The 18,394-nt window shown below is 47.5% G+C and overlaps 1 protein-coding gene across 3 annotated transcripts in view; it reads right to left on the reverse strand.

The window, feature by feature from the left end:
• Positions 1–478: 478 nt before the first annotated feature.
• Positions 479–18,394, reverse strand: part of DIPK1B (divergent protein kinase domain 1B) — a 186,426-nt gene continuing 168,510 nt past the window's right edge. The window contains exons 3-6 of one of the 3 annotated variants that reach the window (XM_077284790.1): positions 5,817–6,356; positions 5,542–5,649; positions 4,325–4,501; positions 479–2,175 (exon numbers count right to left, since the gene is read on the reverse strand). In XM_077284790.1, coding sequence (XP_077140905.1) covers positions 1,363–2,175; positions 4,325–4,501; positions 5,542–5,649; positions 5,817–5,831 — 1,113 coding nt within the window. In that variant the 5' untranslated portion in view covers positions 5,832–6,356 and the 3' untranslated portion in view covers positions 479–1,362. Of the gene's footprint in view, positions 2,176–4,324; positions 4,502–5,541; positions 5,650–5,803; positions 6,357–18,394 lie in introns of those variants that run through there. The other 2 variants (XM_077284791.1, XM_077284789.1) reach the window with 2 other exon arrangements.

Genomic DNA, 18,394 nt, shown 5'->3' on the forward strand with positions numbered 1-18,394 from the left:
TTTCGGCAAATAGGGCCAGACATAGTCTACACCCGGCCCCGATTCTCTGAGGGCATCTGGGCTGAGCTTGCAGCCTCCAGTGCTGCTGAGGTTTCACTTCTGACGTTAAATCCTTCACTGCTGGAGTGGTCTTGAGAAGCGTTTCATTGCATCGCTGCTCTCGGGTACTAAAGGAGTTTCTAAATTGCTGCCCTTTCAGCGTCCCCGCAGCCGCCATTCAGGGTTGCCATAGAAATCATTTTAAGTAGCGTGATTTGAGTCACATTCACCCGGAGTAACTTCGCGCTTTATCCATAAAGGAGAGAAATGTATTATCGGGCACTATAAGAGGCGACTCCAGTGTCTAGAAGACGGGGCAGGTACGGGCAGAAGTTAAATGCAATGCCGTAAGTGGAAATGGAAGGGACCAGTTCCTGCTGCTTTCTGTAAAGACAAGGTGTTTGTAGCTAATGGTGACAAAATAAAAAACGAGGACACGTCACATAAAAGCATTTAATTTACATGTAAATTGCCGCTTGGAAATGACGCTGACTATTGCAGGCGCCATGGAGGGAAGTGGGAGCCTGCAGGAGCGAGGAGATGGTGCATTTTCCATGGAGAAAGCGTGTTGTCTGCAGAACAGGCTGGAGACTGTACCATTTTGGATTGGACAATGTGGGGGGAACATTTTACAGCACATATGGCCAATTTATGCACAGGGCCCCATTCACACAATAGCGGACTGCCCTTCTGCCTATGTTCGGCTGATACAGATCTGTTTTCTTTACAGGCTATGGTACACAATGTGGCACAAAGAAAGGGAAATAGAAAAATGAATTCCTTTTCTAGTTGGAGCCTATACTGTGGTACCTGTCAGAGTTATACGTGCGGCCATCTTTCTGGTGTATACTGCAACTGCAGCCAATATCCTACATTTCACAATCCGGGCTGACCATGCAGTTACAGAGCGATGGCCCCTAAAAGGGGAATTCTACTTCAGTCATCTTGTGATGCAAGTCAGTCAGGAGGACCGCGCAGTGCTCATGTGGGCAGCCACACTTTATTTGAGAGTTGGCACCCCTCCCATGGAGGTCGTCCTCTGATGCATCAGTGTGACAAGATGACATTTTGTGGAATTTCCCTTTAATAAGAATTAACAGAATCATTATCTCACGCCTCATTGGTTTCTTTACTAATTTAATGTGAGGTGTCAAAATGGTACCATCTCCAGGGGGCACCATGTAGCCCATAGGCATGACATGGCTGGTGGCAGATCCAGTCACAAAAGCTGGCGGCAATGTAAGGTCAGTAGCCCGCCATTAACATTAGAGTGGCTGGATCTGTCAACAGCTGTATTGTGTGAGTGCAGCTTGGAGGCTCAGGTTAGGAATATTTGGTATTTGATATCTTTTTCCACAGTAAAGTCTTCAGGTTGTTTAACACCAGTGAATGGTGAACTTCCATCTGACTTGCGAGTCCGCTGAGGGTCATACAAGTCCGCAACTGCTTCTGCAGCTCCTCCCGAAGGTCTGCTGGTGAGCCGTACAGCAGGTATTCCTGCAGCAGTTTACAAGCTTTCGCCAGGTTTGGCTGGATAACGTCATTTTTACACTGTTTCATGAGTTTGTCACAGGCGGCGGTGCAATCTCTGCCAAACGTACAGTCCGAATTCTGCTCGCAGTGCCGCCCCTTGAGGAAGCCTCTGATGGTCATCTCGGTGGCCACCTGCCGCAGGTTTACCACTTTGAAGTCGTACTTTTCATTGTATCCGATGTTTTTAAAGCTGGTTTCACAAACAAAGAAACTCCCGTAAGTCCCGTGGAAAATCTCCTCCACAAATTCCAATAAGCCGATGGCAATTTTGGCTCTTCGGGGCCAGGCAGGCGCAAACCACTGGTGGATGAGTCTGTGCACGGGAGAAGGCAGCAGGTTTTGGAGGAAACTGGGCATCCGAGTGCCGTAGAGGGAGTCGTGAGGGATCTTCTCAGTGACATAGAGGTCTCCACAGTGGCCGAGAAGCTGGGATGTGTGCTCCTTCTCGTGTAACGAGAGCATGAGAAGAAACTCATTCAGTTGCAGTAGAGCCCATATAGATTTGGCTTCCGCCAAAGACACTTTTCCGTCCTCGTTGACATCTGCCATGGTTAAAATCTGGCTCACCAGGGTCGTCAGTGAAGTCTGATCTCCCAAATTAGCCTGGAAGGATGGAGAGCAGTTACATTCAGGATATGTACCATCGGCCTGACTGATGCACAGAAAAGACTGTGGTGCCAATGATAACCAATTCTGGGGTCCTGAGCTCAAACTAATTGCTACTGAGTCACAAAGGTGAAAAGTCACCACTAGGTTTGATCGAATAGCTTTTGATAAGTCCTTATCTGAATATCTAAAGCGCTTCCCGAATAGTTGCATTGGGAACCGGGATACCTGGAGCGCTCCCGATAATCAGCTGTTCGGCGCCGCAGCTATATGTGTCGCAGCTGTGTGACAGTCACAATATCTCTCCGTGTTTGCCTGGGTTTCCTCCGGGTACTCCGGTTTCCTCCCACATTTCAAAGACATACTGATAGGGAATTTAGATTGTGAGCCCCAACGGGGACAGCGATGATAATGTGTGCAACCTGTAAAGCGCTGCGGAATATGTTAGCGCTATATAAAAATAAAGATTATTAAAATAAAGATTATTACTATATACATATGGAGAGCCTGTTTGTTGTGACTGTCACACAGCCACGACACATGTAGCTGCGGCGCCGAACAACTGATTATCAGGAGCGGTCCAGGTTACTGAGGCAGCTATTCGGGAAGCGCTATAGCTATTTGGGTAAGGACTTATCCAAAGCTATTCGATCAACCCTAGTCACCACGGCTCGCAGTGATTGGTGGTGGTGGTCCGGTGACTGTCCCCAGACAAATGAAAAACTGGTGACTGGCTGATAGATACAGAAGGTCACATATTTCGCTTTATGACCATACACCCTTAATACACCTGATGCGTTAGAGATCCGTAATAATGGCGGAAGAGCAATGTTACAAGCAACCCCTTTCAGGCATACTATACTTACTGAGCTGTATTAAAGGGAACCTGTCACCCCCAAAATCGAGGGTGAGGTAAGCCCACCGTCATCAGGGGCTTATCTACAGCATTCTGTAATGCTGTAGATAAGCCCCCGATGTATCCTGAAAGAGGAGAAAAAGACGTTAGATTATACTCACCCAGGGGCGGTCCCGCTGCGGTCCGGTCTGATGGGTGTCTCAGGTCCGCTCCGGCACCTCCTATCTTCATTCCATGACGTCCTCTTCAGGTCTTCACGCCGCGGCTCCGGCGCAGGCGTACTTTGTCTACCCTGTTGAGGGCAGAGCAAAGTACTGTAGCGCGCAGGCGCCTCGCCTCTGACCTTTCCGTCGCCTGCGCACTGCAGTACTTTGCTCTGCCCTCAACAAGGTAGACAAAGTACGCCTGCGCCGGAGCCGCGGCGTGAAGACCAGAAGAGGACGTCATGGAATGAAGATGGGAGGCGCTGGACCAGATCTGAGACACCCATCGGACCGGGACCGCCCCTGGGTGAGTATAATCTAATGTCTTTTTCTCATCTTTCAGGATACATCGGCGGCTTATCTACAGCAATTCAGAATGTTGTAGATAAGCCCCTGATGACGGTGAGCTTACCTCACCATCGATTTTGGGGGTGACAGATCCCCTTTAAATAACAAGGTACTGATGAACTTATGTTTAGTAACAGGATATATATTTATTCCTCTGCTATATAAAGGGCTGGTCCACTACATTACACCCTGCCCTTGTGTCCTCACCGCTGCAGACAAGCATTTGTTATTGGCTTTTATTACATGACACGCTTCTAAACCGACATATCGCTACCAATCATGCGATTATGTGCCTCTTTTCACCGTTTCCTTCCGGTGATTTTTCCATCTCAAATGGCCTTCCTCTGGGCTATCGATTGGCAGAGATTGTCACCAATGCTTCACAAAATCTGTCTCAAAGGGGGCACGGTGACAACCTGTCTGAAGCCAGAAGCTGGAAGAAAACATTGGAGAAATACAATGAATGGGGTGACAGGCAGCAATTACACATATGCTTGTCTGCAGCTATTCGGACAGGTGGGGGTGAGTTATAAAGTAGTGGACACCCCTTTAAGTAGGCATATTTGCCAGCGGAGAGGTTCTGGGCGGTACTTGTCCTTTATGGAATATATAATTCTGACAACACAGCTGTACATAAAATATGATATCTTACAGGAGTGATGTCTCTAAAATGCCAATTGTTTCTATGGGAGGGGATTGGATCTTCTTCCTTTGTAGTCCCAGAACCCTCAATTCTCACCTTCAAGAAGTTCAGCAGCATCTCCTTGAATTCGTCCATGGAGGTCCCTCTGGTGGGTTTATCAAACAGGACGAGCTCCCTCCTCGGGACGGTGTCCGGGTTACTGTCTACTTTTAAGTTCTCCTCCACCCCACACTTAATGATGACCTCTCGGTCGCTCCATAGTCCCCTGTAGACCTGCAGAAGACAGAAACGCCCTTTTACTATGGTTTGGACCTGTTCGGCCTCACACAACCAGCCCTGACAATGGTTCCCAAGGTTTCCTGATGACATTTGTGACATTTCAACAAATCTAAAAAAAAAATAAAAATGATATGGTAACAAAAATCGTTATATGTAATAAAGCAGTTGCCTGATAATGAGCGGTGGTGCTGTCATGTCTGCACAAGTGCCGTTATGTGGATATACCATGTACACGGTACTTGCTGATCGTGCATGCGTCCTAGCAGGTAAGCCCAGATGTGACATCACCAGTGCCGCGCACCCCCCTATTAGAAACGTTAGCAAAGATAGACATCCCCTTTAAGGTAACTGCTGACGAGACATCTGCAATTCAAAACGCTCCATGGCAAGGTGCACTTATTTCTGCCACCTTTCCGCTGTTACATATTCAGCCGTTGGCTATACACAAGCCCATCAATGGTCATTAAGGGGCTGACCGGCAATATGCGTCCAGAACAATTGTTAATGCGACCGTTCTGCATGCCTGGAATATGTTTTCACCAGCATGTCTGATCAATGTGCTGCTGAAAATCATACCGGCATTGGCGATCCAATCACCGGATGATGATCGAGTGGTTTGCTCATTCTTCAGGCGATCGTCATCCTGATTTCACAACATGATAATCATCAAATGAGTGCAAGACTTGTTCCGATTTATCGGCTCGTCTGAATAGGCCTTTAGGCTACACATGGTGGTCACTGTCTGCCACAGGAACATTGCAAAGGTTGAGATCTTCAGAAATGGTGACAACGTTCCCAGCGGATATTAGGAAAAGCGATGGTCAGATGCTCTGATTTCTGCAGATTTTTCACATATGTCAAAATGCTAACTTTTGCTCTTTACTCTAGCAGATGGACGGATCACCATTTTCAGCTCCTAGTAGGTTCAGCAATCTGATCAGTTACTGGTGGTGAGATTTCTCTTGCACCAGTTTACCTATCTGTAGTATAATCCGCCTTCCCCAGTATCTCGCATACATTCTACAGCATAATACCTGGTGGGTGGGCGAGGAGGACAGGCACTGATGGAAGACCAGTGTGTGGTCCTCACATAAGTCTTTGCAGGCTGAGCCGGAAATAATCCCTTTCTTGTACTGGTCGCACTGGAAGAAAGACAAACAGCAGTGTTAGGAGGATTGGTGCATCGGGGTGTTTAGCCTAAAGACCCCCCATCTCTATGCACCTCCACAGACATTTATCAATTTCATGTAGACTTGGCCATTCTATAATTTCCCATGAGAAAAAAAGGTTTCTCACCTTCATCATGTACCTTTTTATTAAGCATTTTTATTTATTTTGTGCACAGTTTACATTTACAATTCGATGGACAGATTCAGTTCAGATTTTATTTTCAGGATGAGACTTGACGCAATGTGAATGCGGCTTTGTAGAAGGAATCTCACGGTCCTTTCTTAAATCCCATGAAGTCGGCAGCGTGTAAGATGGCGATTTGCGCTTTCTTCGCCCTCCTCCCTCCCCAGGTAGCAGGCGCTGCGGACGCTCTATAGCTGAAGCTTCCTAACAGACTTCAATAAAGAAATTAGTCCCAGCAGACGCCAGGTCAATACATTGTTATCAGTCCGTCTTTAACAGTAACCACCATCTGACAGACGCACAAGTACCTTAATTAAAACAGAGTGGCAGCCGGCCGCTCACCGCAAAATATCTGCCAGCATCTTTAAGGCACAAAGCCATTTTCAACAAGCTCCACTTTAATTGCATTCCACAAACTGCGCAAATGTCTGCAACGTTGTCATCTCCTAATGGGGACGGGACAGGAATATTCTGCAGGTCGGAGGCCATGTCTGCCCTACAGGGAGAAGCACATTAGGTTACTTTCACATTAGCGTCGTGCACTGTGGAAGGGCCGCACAACGGGGGCAGCGGATGCTGTTTTTCAACGCATCCGCTGCCCCATTGTGAGGTGCGGGGGCGGAGTTCTGGCCGCGCATGCACGGTCGGAAAAGACGGGCACAACGCACCAAAAAACGTTACAAGCAACGTTTTTTGGTGGTAACGGTCCGACGCAACCGTCACATGACGGTTGTGACGTGTGGCAATGCGTCGCTAATGCAAGTCAATGGAGAAAAAACGCATCCTGCAAGCACTTTTGCAGGATGCGTTTTTTTCTACAAAATGATGCATAGCGACGTGCAGTGCTATGGACTCCTGGTGGAGGCGAAAAGCTGAAAATATTCTCCATACTGTTTATAGATCATGGCTGGATGTCAGGGGCCATTCCCGAAGCAAACAGCGAATGTCCACTACACACCCTTCTCCCAGGCACATTTAGTAGGGAGCGATCAACCCCACATCACAGAAGGAAAGGCCGCAGCAGCGCTTCTCCACAGGTCACACGTCTAGAAGTGGCGGGAAATCTGCGATTCCTCTTTACAAGCACATGTTCCTCAGCATTAGCACCTGGTGTTATCCCTGCATGACCCTGACATCTTACCCGCAGGACAGGAGGGACATGGACAAAGGATTCATTGATGACACTGGGAACCAGAGGAGAAGAAAGCAGACAGGTAGCGAGATGGTAATTGGGACAAATTACAGGTTTCTGCTCTTTATACTGAGCGACTGATGAAGCTTCAAACAAAGCCAAACTCCAGACTGAGCTGTCCATAGTGGCACTGGTGCCCAGACAGGAGCGCAACTCCCAGCATGCTCCGACAGCCTCTCCAACCTGTGGTGCTACTGCACAACCACAACTCCCAGCATGCTCCGACAGCCTCTGTCTCCAACCTGTGGTGCTACAGTTACTGCACAACCACAACTCCCAACATGCTCCGACAGCCTGTCTCCAACCTGTGGTGCTACAGCTACTGCACAACCACAACTCCCAGCATGCTCCGACAGCCTCTGTCTCCAACCTGTGGTGTTACAGCTACTGCACAACCACAACTCCCAGCATGCTCCGACAGCCTCTGTCTCCAACCTGTGGTGTTACAGCTACTGCACAACCACAACTCCCAGCATGCTCCGACAGCCTCTGTCTCCAACCTGTGGTGTTACAGCTACTGCACAACCACAACTCCCAGCATGCTCCGACAGCCTGTCTCCAACCTGTGGTGCTACAGCTACTGCACAACCACAACTCCCAGCATGCTTCGACAGCCTGTCTCCAACCTGTGGTGTTACAGCTACTGCACAACCACAACTCCCAGCATGCTCTGACAGCCTCTGTGTCCAACCTGTGGTGCTGCAACTACTGCACAACCACAACTCCCAGCATGCTCCGACAGCCTGTCTCCAACCTGTGGTGTTACAGCTACTGCACAACCACAACTCCCAGCATGCTCCGACAACCTCTCCAACCTGTGGTGCTACAGCTACTGCACAACCACAACTCCCAGCATGCTCCGACAGCCTGTCTCCAACCTGTGGTGTTACAGCTAATGCACAACCACAACTCCCAGCATGCTCCGACAGCCTCTGTGTCCAACCTGTGATGTTACAGCTACTGCACAACCACAACTCCCAGCATGCTCCGACAGCCTCTGTGTCCAACCTGTGGTACTACAGCTACTGCACAACCACAACTCCCAGCATGCTCCGACAGCCTCTGTCTCCAACCTGTGGTGCTACAACTACTGCACAACCACAACTCCCAGCATGCTCCGACAGCCTCTGTGTCCAACCTGTGGTGCTGCAACTACTGCACAACTACAACTCCCAGCATGCTCCGACAGCCTCTGTGTCCAACCTGTGGTGCTGCAACTACTGCACAACCACAACTCCCAGCATGCTCCGACAGCCTGTCTCCAACCTGTGGTGTTACAGCTAATGCACAACCACAACTCCCAGCATGCTCCGACAGCCTCTGTCTCCAACCTGTGGTGCTACAACTACTGCACAACCACAACTCCCAGCATGCTCCGACAGCCTCTGTCTCCAACCTGTGGTGCTACAACTACTGCCCAACCACAACTCCCAGCATAACCCAACAGGCAAAGGCTTTCAGGGGAGGCTGAATCGTGCATTTTTGCAGGAGAGCCGCAGGTTGGAGACTACTGACCCAAGTCTTGGCAAGCTGGGTGACAACCCTCATAGGAGCTGTGACAGTGGTTGTCATCCTTTTTCTTGTCCCTTAAAGGCAGATGAAAAACAGCCTTTTATGGCGACATTCTCACATTTGTGTTTTTTTTTTTTTCTTGGGGGACGTTAACAAAGGAATAGAAGATCAGTTCATATGTTTGGAGGGGGAAGAGATAGAAAGGGAAAAGAGACGAAGCTTCAGAGACTCCCAAATTCCCTAGTATCTGGTTAGCGGCCAACGCATGATGGAATTAGGTCTGTGGAACACAGCAGGTGTTTGGTTACGATAAGTGCGCCTCTGTCCGTGCTCCAGGATCACCTGGCGTGCTCACTGAAGTACATTAGTCTGAGCGCTCTTCAAAAAAACTACTTCTTATGGATCTAAATAAAAGGCAAAAAATGAAAATGGGCCTAATCCTCTAATACAATCCATGAGAATACAAAGCACTCAGAGCAAACAGATGCAGCAGCATTAAGTGCAGCGTCCACAGTACCAGGCTGCCGTCACACTAGCAGTATTTGGTCAGTAACAAGTAACAAGTGTGGAACAAGTAGAGGAAAAGTATAATAGAGACACATGCACCACTTCTGCATTTATCACCCACTCCTGGTTTTGGCTTACCAATAGTGATGTAAAATACTGACCAAATACTGCTAGTGTGACGGCAGCCTCAGGCGTCTTCCCTCCTTGTGTCTCAAGGCTATGTTCCCACAATGAGATTTGGGGGAGTTTCTGATGTTGCAGATTTTCTGCACCCATTAAGTAAAATAGGTTACTTGCATTTTTTGAAAATATGCAGCTTAAAAAAACTCACCAAATGCTCATCGGGGGATATAGCCTGACAATCGAAATACACATATCAAAATGCAAAAAAGATTTCTTGCCGGGTTTTCTGTCCTCAAATCTCAGCCTTTCTGTTTTCTGCTGCATTGAACAGAGCTGGTTTTCAAAAGGCCGGCTCCTTGTAATGAATATTAATGACTGAGAGCCACTTGTAAGAGCCGCACAGCTCCCAGAAGACTAAATCTCCAAGTAATCTCATGCAAATACCAGCCTGCGTCATCAAGTTTTACTTTGAAAGAGATTTTTGAGTTTATGGTGCAAAGCACAAGACTGTCAGCAGCTACCAGGGAGACTGGCATCCTTTACTGGACGGGTACCAGTGCCATCTGTCCTGGCCTCCATGCTACCTGGTAATGGACCTGACAATGACTCGGAATAGGATGCTGGAAGCCGCAGCAATCACACTTAGTTTTATGAGAGGCAAAGACCCTGGGTCTGAATTTCATCACCAAGTAACAGGCAGTGTATGACATACGGACATTTCAGCGCCCAGCAGATTCTAGATTACTGGTCTCAGTCTTCTCACATTCAAAGACTGAAAACCAGTCCTGGCCTGATCCTGCTCCATGAATCAGTGTGCTCCTGTGTGGGCCACACATGTAGGCCCTGTTCCCATGCACAAAAATGCTGTACTTTGTTTTCTGCAGGTGTCCACACCAAAATATGCACTAGCAGGCAACATTGATAACGGCTTTTTTGTGTTTTTGAGGCCAATTTGCTGCACAATTTTTCAATGCAGAATTGTTGGAAATCTGCACTTAAAAAATGCAATTGTGTTTTTTACAAGTTCATCATCACTTGAGGAACACGCTCATTAGCGACTATCCCGTCTCAATGGGTCTTAATGCTGCGGCCACATAGTGATATGAAGACTGCTAGTGCACCGCACCTCATGTTAGTCAATGGGAACAAACTGTACCTCCAAATGCGCAAGGGAAATATCCAACACACTTGTGGTTTTGCCTTTCTAGACTGCAGTCATGGCTAGCAAACTGGGCAATTGCCCAGGGTCCCCACCCTCTTGGGGGCCTCCAGCATCTACAGAAGGAGCTACACTAACAATATCATTAAAACAATTGAAGAAAATAAAAAATGCACATATTTGGTATTGCTGTGTTCGTAAAAGTCCGATCTATCAAAATATAAAGTACTGTATTTTTCGGATTATAAGACGCCAAAAAAAATTCATAAATACATCTTACCGGATGCGATGGAGCAGGGTCCCAGGGTCGCTGCTGGAGGAGGCAAGAGTGGAGCGTTGCTGCAGGCTGGGATGTGGGAGTGTTCGGATGTGTGCCGCTCTTAGTGTCCAGGGGCTCTGCCGACATTTTGTTAAAGCCCAGAGCCTCTGCACTTACATGGTTTACTATGTGGTGGACTCCAGGAAAATGGCTGCCGGGGACGCCGCATGCGCAGATGGAGATTTTGGCAATGATGTGAATGGATGTAAGTGTCTGTGTGGTTGAGCCTAGAGTGTATGGACCTAGAGTGTATGAACATCGTCGCACCACACACACACACACTATACGCCGTACGCACCACTCACACTCTCACAGCCTCTTGCGCGGTACCACCAGTGGAACACCATCGCGAACACCCCGCCGCCGGGATCAGCCGAATGATTCACTGACTGCCGCCATCTTTGAACAGGAGGAACACATGCGCAGTTTTAATGTGATCGCCGCTATCTCTACACAAAGATGGCGACATTTTGATTTACTGCGCCTGTGTGAATTACGCACAGGTGCAGTGAATCATTCGGCTGATCCCGCAATGTGTCTACAGGTAGAGGAAGCCGGTCACATTAAAGGGATTTTCCCACAAACCAAAATTCATTTTAAAAATTGACTGTGTCTGACTGTGCACGAAGCATACCACATCCGGGCAGGGGAGGAAGCAAAATACTGACATTGTAGCAGGGAATTACAGTGGATTCATTTTGTGAGGCAAAATATTTCAATGACTGTTTTCAAAAAATATTTTACCTCACAAAATGTATCTTCTGCAATCTCCTGCTGTAATGTCAGCATTGTGTTTTGCTTCCTCCCCTGCCCAGGAGATGTGGTATGTTCAGTACACGGTCAGACACAGACAATTTTTAAAATGAACTTTTGTTTGTGGGAATACCCCTTTAAAAAGCAAGTATCAACGCCAACATGGCTCCTCCTAAAAAGTATGCCAATGACAATGAAAGGAAAGCAGCAAAGGCACAACTTCGAAGACAACAAAGGGCAAATGAGACTCTTGAAGAGCAACAGAATCGCTGGGACAAAAACAATGCATATAAGCGTAGGCATCAAGCACATGATTCCCCTGATGCAAAAGTCATTAGATTATCACAGGATGCCATTAGGCAACAACAGCGCAGCATGCCTGCCCCCATCGTGACATTACCGCCCTCCCGATGCAATAGCATCGGGCCTCCATCTAGTATATAATAAATGTGAAGACGTGTATGTATGTGCTCTGTATACATGAGCCGATGTAAACAGCAGACATGCTGCTCATATGATACTGTATGGGGACTAGTGTTGAGCATTCCGATACCGCAAGTATCATGTATCGGCCGATACTTGCGGTATCGGAATTCCGATACCGAGTTCCGATACTTTTGTGATATCGGAAATCGGAATCGGATCCATATTCATGTAAAAAATAAAGAATTAAAATAAAAAATATGGATATACTCACCTCTCCGGCGGCCCCTGGACCTTACCGCTGTAACCGGCAGCCTCCGTTCCTAAGAATGAGCGCGTGAAGGGCCTGCGATGACGTCGCGGCTTGTGATTGGTCGCGTGAGCTCACGCTCACGCGACCAATCACAAGCCGCGACGTCATCGCAGGCCCTTCACGCGCTCATTCTTAGGAACGGAGGCTGCCGGTTACAGCGGTAAGGTCCAGGGGCCGCCGGAGAGGTGAGTATATCCATATTTTTTATTTTAATTCTTTATTTTTTACATGAATATGGATCCCAGGGCCTGAAGGAGAGTTTCCTCTCCTTCAGACCCTGGGAACCATCCAGGATACCTTCCGATACTTGAGTCCCATTGACTTGTATTGGTATCGGGTATCGGTATCGGCGATATCCGATATTTTTCGGGTATCGGCCGATACTATGCGATACTATACTTTCAAGTATCGGAAGGTATCGCTCAACACTAATGGGGACAGATTTATCTACCACCGATTGTTCTGTCCCCATCATTCTTCAACAGGTGGTGTAAAAAGACCGGGAAACAAGAAATGTTTGTGTGTGTGATGGTGCAATATGTGAGCATTTAGGGTCCTACTTTAAACTTTTGCCTGGGGCCCCACTTTGTCTAAAACTGACCTTGACTGCAATGTAGGTTGTATGGGACCACATCTTGCCCTCCGCATCAGCAAGAGCAAAAACAATTGTGGCTATTTTGGACCGGAAATTTGTCTGTAAAAAAGTAGCAGGCCAAAAGCACATTCACACATATTACTGGTATCGTGGAATGTGACCTGCACCCAAAATGCCAACAAGATTCTTGCCACTGCTGGGGTCACCGTAGGTTACATCGGGATCCCATAGACAATCATTGGATGTGATGTTGTTACCGGCCAAGCCTAAAGTAATGCTAAAAAAAGGCCCTCATTGACTGACAGCACGCAACTGCAAAACGACCAGAGGGAAATTCAAAGGGTGGTAAAATGTGGCTGAAGCTTTCTGCCGAGAGGTCATGGAGGTAAAAGTCTCCAACAAATAGAAATGGCCTCTGAATGAAGATGAAATACTTTGTATGGTTTTTACTTTATGCCCCATGATGCACCAGTGTAGCTGCCGTTCTGACACCTGTGTCGTAAGCATAAGGGGCCTGACAAATGCCGGCTGGTGTCAGTAAGAGACAATGTTAGAATGTAACAGTGTTGGGGATCTTGGTATGGAGGGTCTGTGTGGCCCCCCACAGTCCCAGGGCCGGTCCCTTCTTCTCGCTCTGGCCTCCCATCTCCATGACAATTCCATGAATTCCTTGCTGGAATCAGCCAGGTTCATTACTGCGTCATTATCCAGCCATTAATCGTGCACGCACGGTGGCGGCTAAGGATGAAGTCTGATGTATACGTGCTGTTGTCAGGAAGGAGACTGATAATTCCCCTCAGGTGCCGTTCACCTCAAAAATCACAGTTACCAGAACAGTACTGGCAGCGGGGTCAGCTGAGACATCTACGGGCGTCTGATGGGCAATTCTACTTGTGTGGGCAGGAGTGTGATCATCTGCATATCTTTTCTTTAATAAATTCTTTATTTAAAGTATTTTTTTAACAAGCAAGGAAAACAAAAGAACATAACATCTTTTTTGTGTGACGTAAAATAAGGTTACTATTTGCATAACCAGTTGTTATTTTCAGAAAATTACAGTCATCTAACAACTGTATAATAGGAAGTGGGGGAGTAAAGGGAGTGGAGGTGAAAACGTAGGGAGAATTCGGAGATGGGAACAAGGGAAAGAAGGGTAAAGTGATGATGTTGATGAGTGTTGATGTTGATTAAGTAGTTAGAAGGCTCTGTCTTTCAAATGTGGGTAAAAACATTTGATTTTGAGATAGACATGAAGAAGTGATAATATTGTAAAGAGGTATGTATAGATTGTTTCTCCTGGAGGTTTCTCTGATGTATATAACCACAGGGTCCAGGAGTCAATAATTTTTGGAGTTGGATAGTCTAAGCTTTTCGTATATGCCTGTTTGATTTGTTTCTTTTAACCGTTCTTTACATGTAAGGGCTTCAACATCTTTCCAATGCCATGCAATGGTAATTTTAGCCGCATTGATCAAATGAGGTATCAGCGATTTTCTGTTTAGGTATACATTGGAGGGATCCAAATTGAGAAGAATGAAGCTGGGTGTTTCGGGCAATGATGCATGTCCTCCAAGGTTTAAGGTGGTGCAGCTCCTGCCGAGGATGGGCTTTAATGCGACTGACATCTACGCCTTCATACATCCCAATTTTACGCCCGAGTTTGATGTTAGCTTTGTTCAGCCAGAAACGCTTTAGCTCTTCTGGTTGAATTATGAGTTGGGGAAAAAAATGAGCCTGGCTGGCGAGACTTTTACATTTACGGTAAAACGTAAGCGTTCAGGCGGTAAGGTTGCCCACGTTCCATCATCTACCTTTCTGGGTAGGGATCGTATCCTGGTCTTCTACCAAGGGCAACCGAAGCTCTGTCACAAGTGCAGAGACCCCACACACTTCAGTGCGAACTGCACTGTGCAGAAATGTGCATTGTGTGTGGATGTCGGCCATTTTGCTGCATCTTGTGTGGAGATTAGGTGCCAACTGTGTGGCGAGTTAAGTCACCTATTCAGCCGTTGTCCTCACTCCTTCGCTATTGCAGTTGTGAAACCAGTGGGACAAAGCTGTGAGGCTGATTTTGCTGGGGAAGGGACTAGCAAAGATGATGGAGCTGATGGGCCAGGGAGGAAAAGCAATAAAAAGGTGCCTGCCCAGCTGAGGCGTCTAGACAAGCACAAAAAGGAGAGGGAGGTGGGCAAACCCCGGGGCTACTGGGGCGGCCACTGTCCTGAATGCAAGTCTTGCTGCTGAGGCCCTTAGGGATGAGGAGGTCAGGAATATCGACAGGGAGGAAAGCGCCACTTCCTCAGAATCCTCCCATGATGAAAGTATGGATGAGGACAATAAGCAATGGCTAAGGGACAAGCATAAGCTCATCACCAAAAGAGAAAAAAGGGAGATAAAACATCTCCTGCTCTGACCAAGGTACCTAAGGGAAGGTAAAACTGACTCTCCTCTGGTTGGTCTTTCCAAGCCCTTGAGAACATCTCTTCTTTGAAGAGGAGGCAGGGGTTGAGGTTCCGGCTGGGCTTACAGAGGGTGACGAGTCTCTTTCTTCTGGGGATGCAAGGTCCTTGGAGGGGGGGGGGGGACTGGCCTGGAGTCCAGAGACAAGGATGAAAGGAAAAAAACACTGGGGAATGGACAGCTCTGTGTTGTTAAAGAGGGGGGAAGGATTACTCCTCTGAGGAGGAAGAAAAGAAGGGGAGTGAGAGGAAGAAAGCCATCTAACTCAATCACCAATGATGGTGGTACCCACTCAGTTGATGCTTAATGTCGCCGGCATTAAATCAAATACGGCTAGATTGGCGGTCTTTGATTTTTTTAGCCTAGTTGAAGCTGACATTTTCTTTTTGCAAGAGACCAAGCTGCCAAACATGGCAGACGTGTTTAAAGCAAAGGTGGAGTGGCAACTCGGGCCCTCTTGGTCTCTTGCGGCCATGCCGTATAGCGGAATGGCGGCCCTTTTCGAGGGGACTTCAACACTGTCACAAGGACCTGGGGTAGAGGAGGTTCCAGAGACAAGATGACTTATGATAGCATCACCCTTAATAGTATAGCCAGTGAGGCTCACCTTTTGGATGTCCACATCCAACACACCCCAGGGCACGAGGGGTTCACCTTAGAGGTAACTGTAGGTCCAAGTAGACAGGTTTTCTTTAAAGGAGTGTCTTTTGTTGAGGTGGAGTTCTCCAACCACTGTTTGATTTTGTTTTCTCTGAATGTTACAGAGACACCCCTGATGGGAAGAGACTTTTGGGGAGGCTCAATTCGTCTCTCTTGGAAGAAGTGGAGATAAGACTGTCATTTGAGGATTTTCTTCAGAGCCAGGTGCCTTTACTGGATCTTTTGTAGTAGTAAGAGCAGTAGGAGATGTTCAAGAAAAGGTTGGTGAGATTTTTCCGCCAGCTCTTGAGCCTCAGGAATCTAGACAGGTACCACCTGTATCAGGGCCTGAGGAGGAAACTCGAGCATCTTGTCTCAACTGGAGGTAGCCGTGAGGAGATCATCAGAGTGAAATCTTTGATAATGTGGTGTCAGTATGATACACATGCATCTTTGATTTTTGAGAGGGATTATGTGAAGTCCCGCTTGTCCGAACTTACAGAAACTGCAAGATGTCAGTGAATAGTAAAGTATTTACAGGACTGGTTGACACTGCAGGGTCCCTGAAAAGATCCAGATGAGGGATCTTGTTTGTTGTCAGATCCTTCTACTCTCACCTCTTTGGTAAGTGGGATCTTGATTGGGCTGTCCCTGAACCAGGGGTAGATCCCTCTCTTGACGTTTTGACAGAGATGATCAGAAAGAGGAAGTTAAGTTGGTGATTGACAGACCTGTCCTAAAGAAATCGCCTGGTCCAGATGGCTTAACATTAGTGATGAGCGAGTGTACTCGTTGCTCGGGTGACCTCTGAGTATTTGTTATTGCTCGGAGATATAGTTTTCATTCCCTCAGTTGCATGATTTACGGCTTCCAGATACGCTGAATACATGTGAGGAATGCCTGTTTGTTAGGGAATTCCCACATGTATTTAGCGTATCTGGAAGACGTAAATCATGCAACTGAGGCGATGAAAACTATATCTCCGAGCAATAACAAATACTCGTAGGTCACTCGAGCGTGTTCGGGAAAACCCGAGCAACGAGTATACTCACTCATCACTACTTAAAATTTGAATTCTATAAAACCTTTAAGGATGCCTTGGTTTCCCTCTTGACTGAGGTATTCAACGATTGTCTTTCCTCAGGCACTCTGCCGAAGTCAATGAGGAGGTCTGCCCTGATCATCTTATCAAAGGGTAAGAACCCATCATCCACTGAGAATTGGCGTCCCATAGCGCTTCTTAATGCACACCGGAAGGTTTTGGCAAAGGTTCTGTTTAATCGGTTGCTGAAATTTGCACCCCAACTCCTTTCAGAGGCCCAGCATTGCAGACTTAGTGCTGTGCTCTGTATCTGAGAGGCAGTGGAGCAGGCTAGGGCTGGTCACTGGAAGGGGCACAGTCTGTCCATGTTGGGCCAGGCAAAAGCGTTTGATTGGGTTAATTACCTCTGGTCTGTCTTTCTGAGGTATTGACTGCTGGGTGGGTTGTTGATTGGCTTAAGACCTTGTACAGTGGGGCGGAAAGTTTCCCGCTTGTGAGTAGTTGGATTGCCAGCTCTTTTGAGGTTGGGTCTGGTGTTTGCCAGTGTTGTCCCTCTAGCCTACTACTGTACGTGTTCACGATTGACCCACTGTTTAGGAGAGTGGAACATGGACCGTTGGCCAGGATCGTGATGGACCAGGAAGCATCGGAAGCCACTGTGAGGGTGGTGGCGTAGGCTGATGATGTCACTGATTTTGTTTCCTCTAATGAGGAGGCAGGGTGACTGACGTCAGAGGTAGATTGCTACTTGCAGGCATCCGGGATAAGTTTGAGAGTCTCTGGCTGCGAGGAGGAGATCCTGGTTTTGTTCTCCTGGACACCCTTCCAGGACCTAAAGTCTCTGCAAAAGTCCTTGGCATCGAATTTAGCCAGGGGGATTACCCCAAACAAACTTCGGACAGCAAGCTAGAGATCACCAATCAGAGGGTGAACCAATAGGGTCTTTGACCCTAAATAAAAGGGAAAACCTGATAAAAACTTACCTGCTCCCTTTACGGATTTATCTGGGCAGTGTTTGCATCTTGCCGGAGCCTCTCTGGACTTGTGTCTATAGTTTGTTCTTCCCACTGTTATAGGGGAATAGACTGAACCTGATCAAGAGGGAGGATACTTACCATACGAGGAGACTAGGAGGGTTGAGTATGGTCAACCCTGTGGTATTCGTTGTGTATACCTTCATTAAGATCAATATTGCAATCCTCTGGAAAGAGAGGGCTCATCCGTGGGTATTCTCCTGTAGGAGATGGTTTCAGTCTTTTCTTCAAAGAATCAGAGACAGGAGGGCAAGTGAAGGATGTTCGCACACCGCATGGACATCTTCCCGGCTTATGCTACCTTGGTTCTGAAGGTAATTTGCCGGTGGGGACTGGGAATGTGGAAGCTCTGAGGACAGGAACTGTCCTCGGAAGCATTGTGGTACTGTGCTGTAAAGCATGAACCACTTCCTGCCTTATTGTTGCTTTAACACAGAGGTGTACAACAGGGTGGGCGCCTCCA

The sequence above is a fragment of the Ranitomeya variabilis genome, chromosome 2 (genome assembly GCF_051348905.1).
Source record: "Ranitomeya variabilis isolate aRanVar5 chromosome 2, aRanVar5.hap1, whole genome shotgun sequence".
Classification (NCBI taxonomy): domain Eukaryota; kingdom Metazoa; phylum Chordata; class Amphibia; order Anura; family Dendrobatidae; genus Ranitomeya; species Ranitomeya variabilis.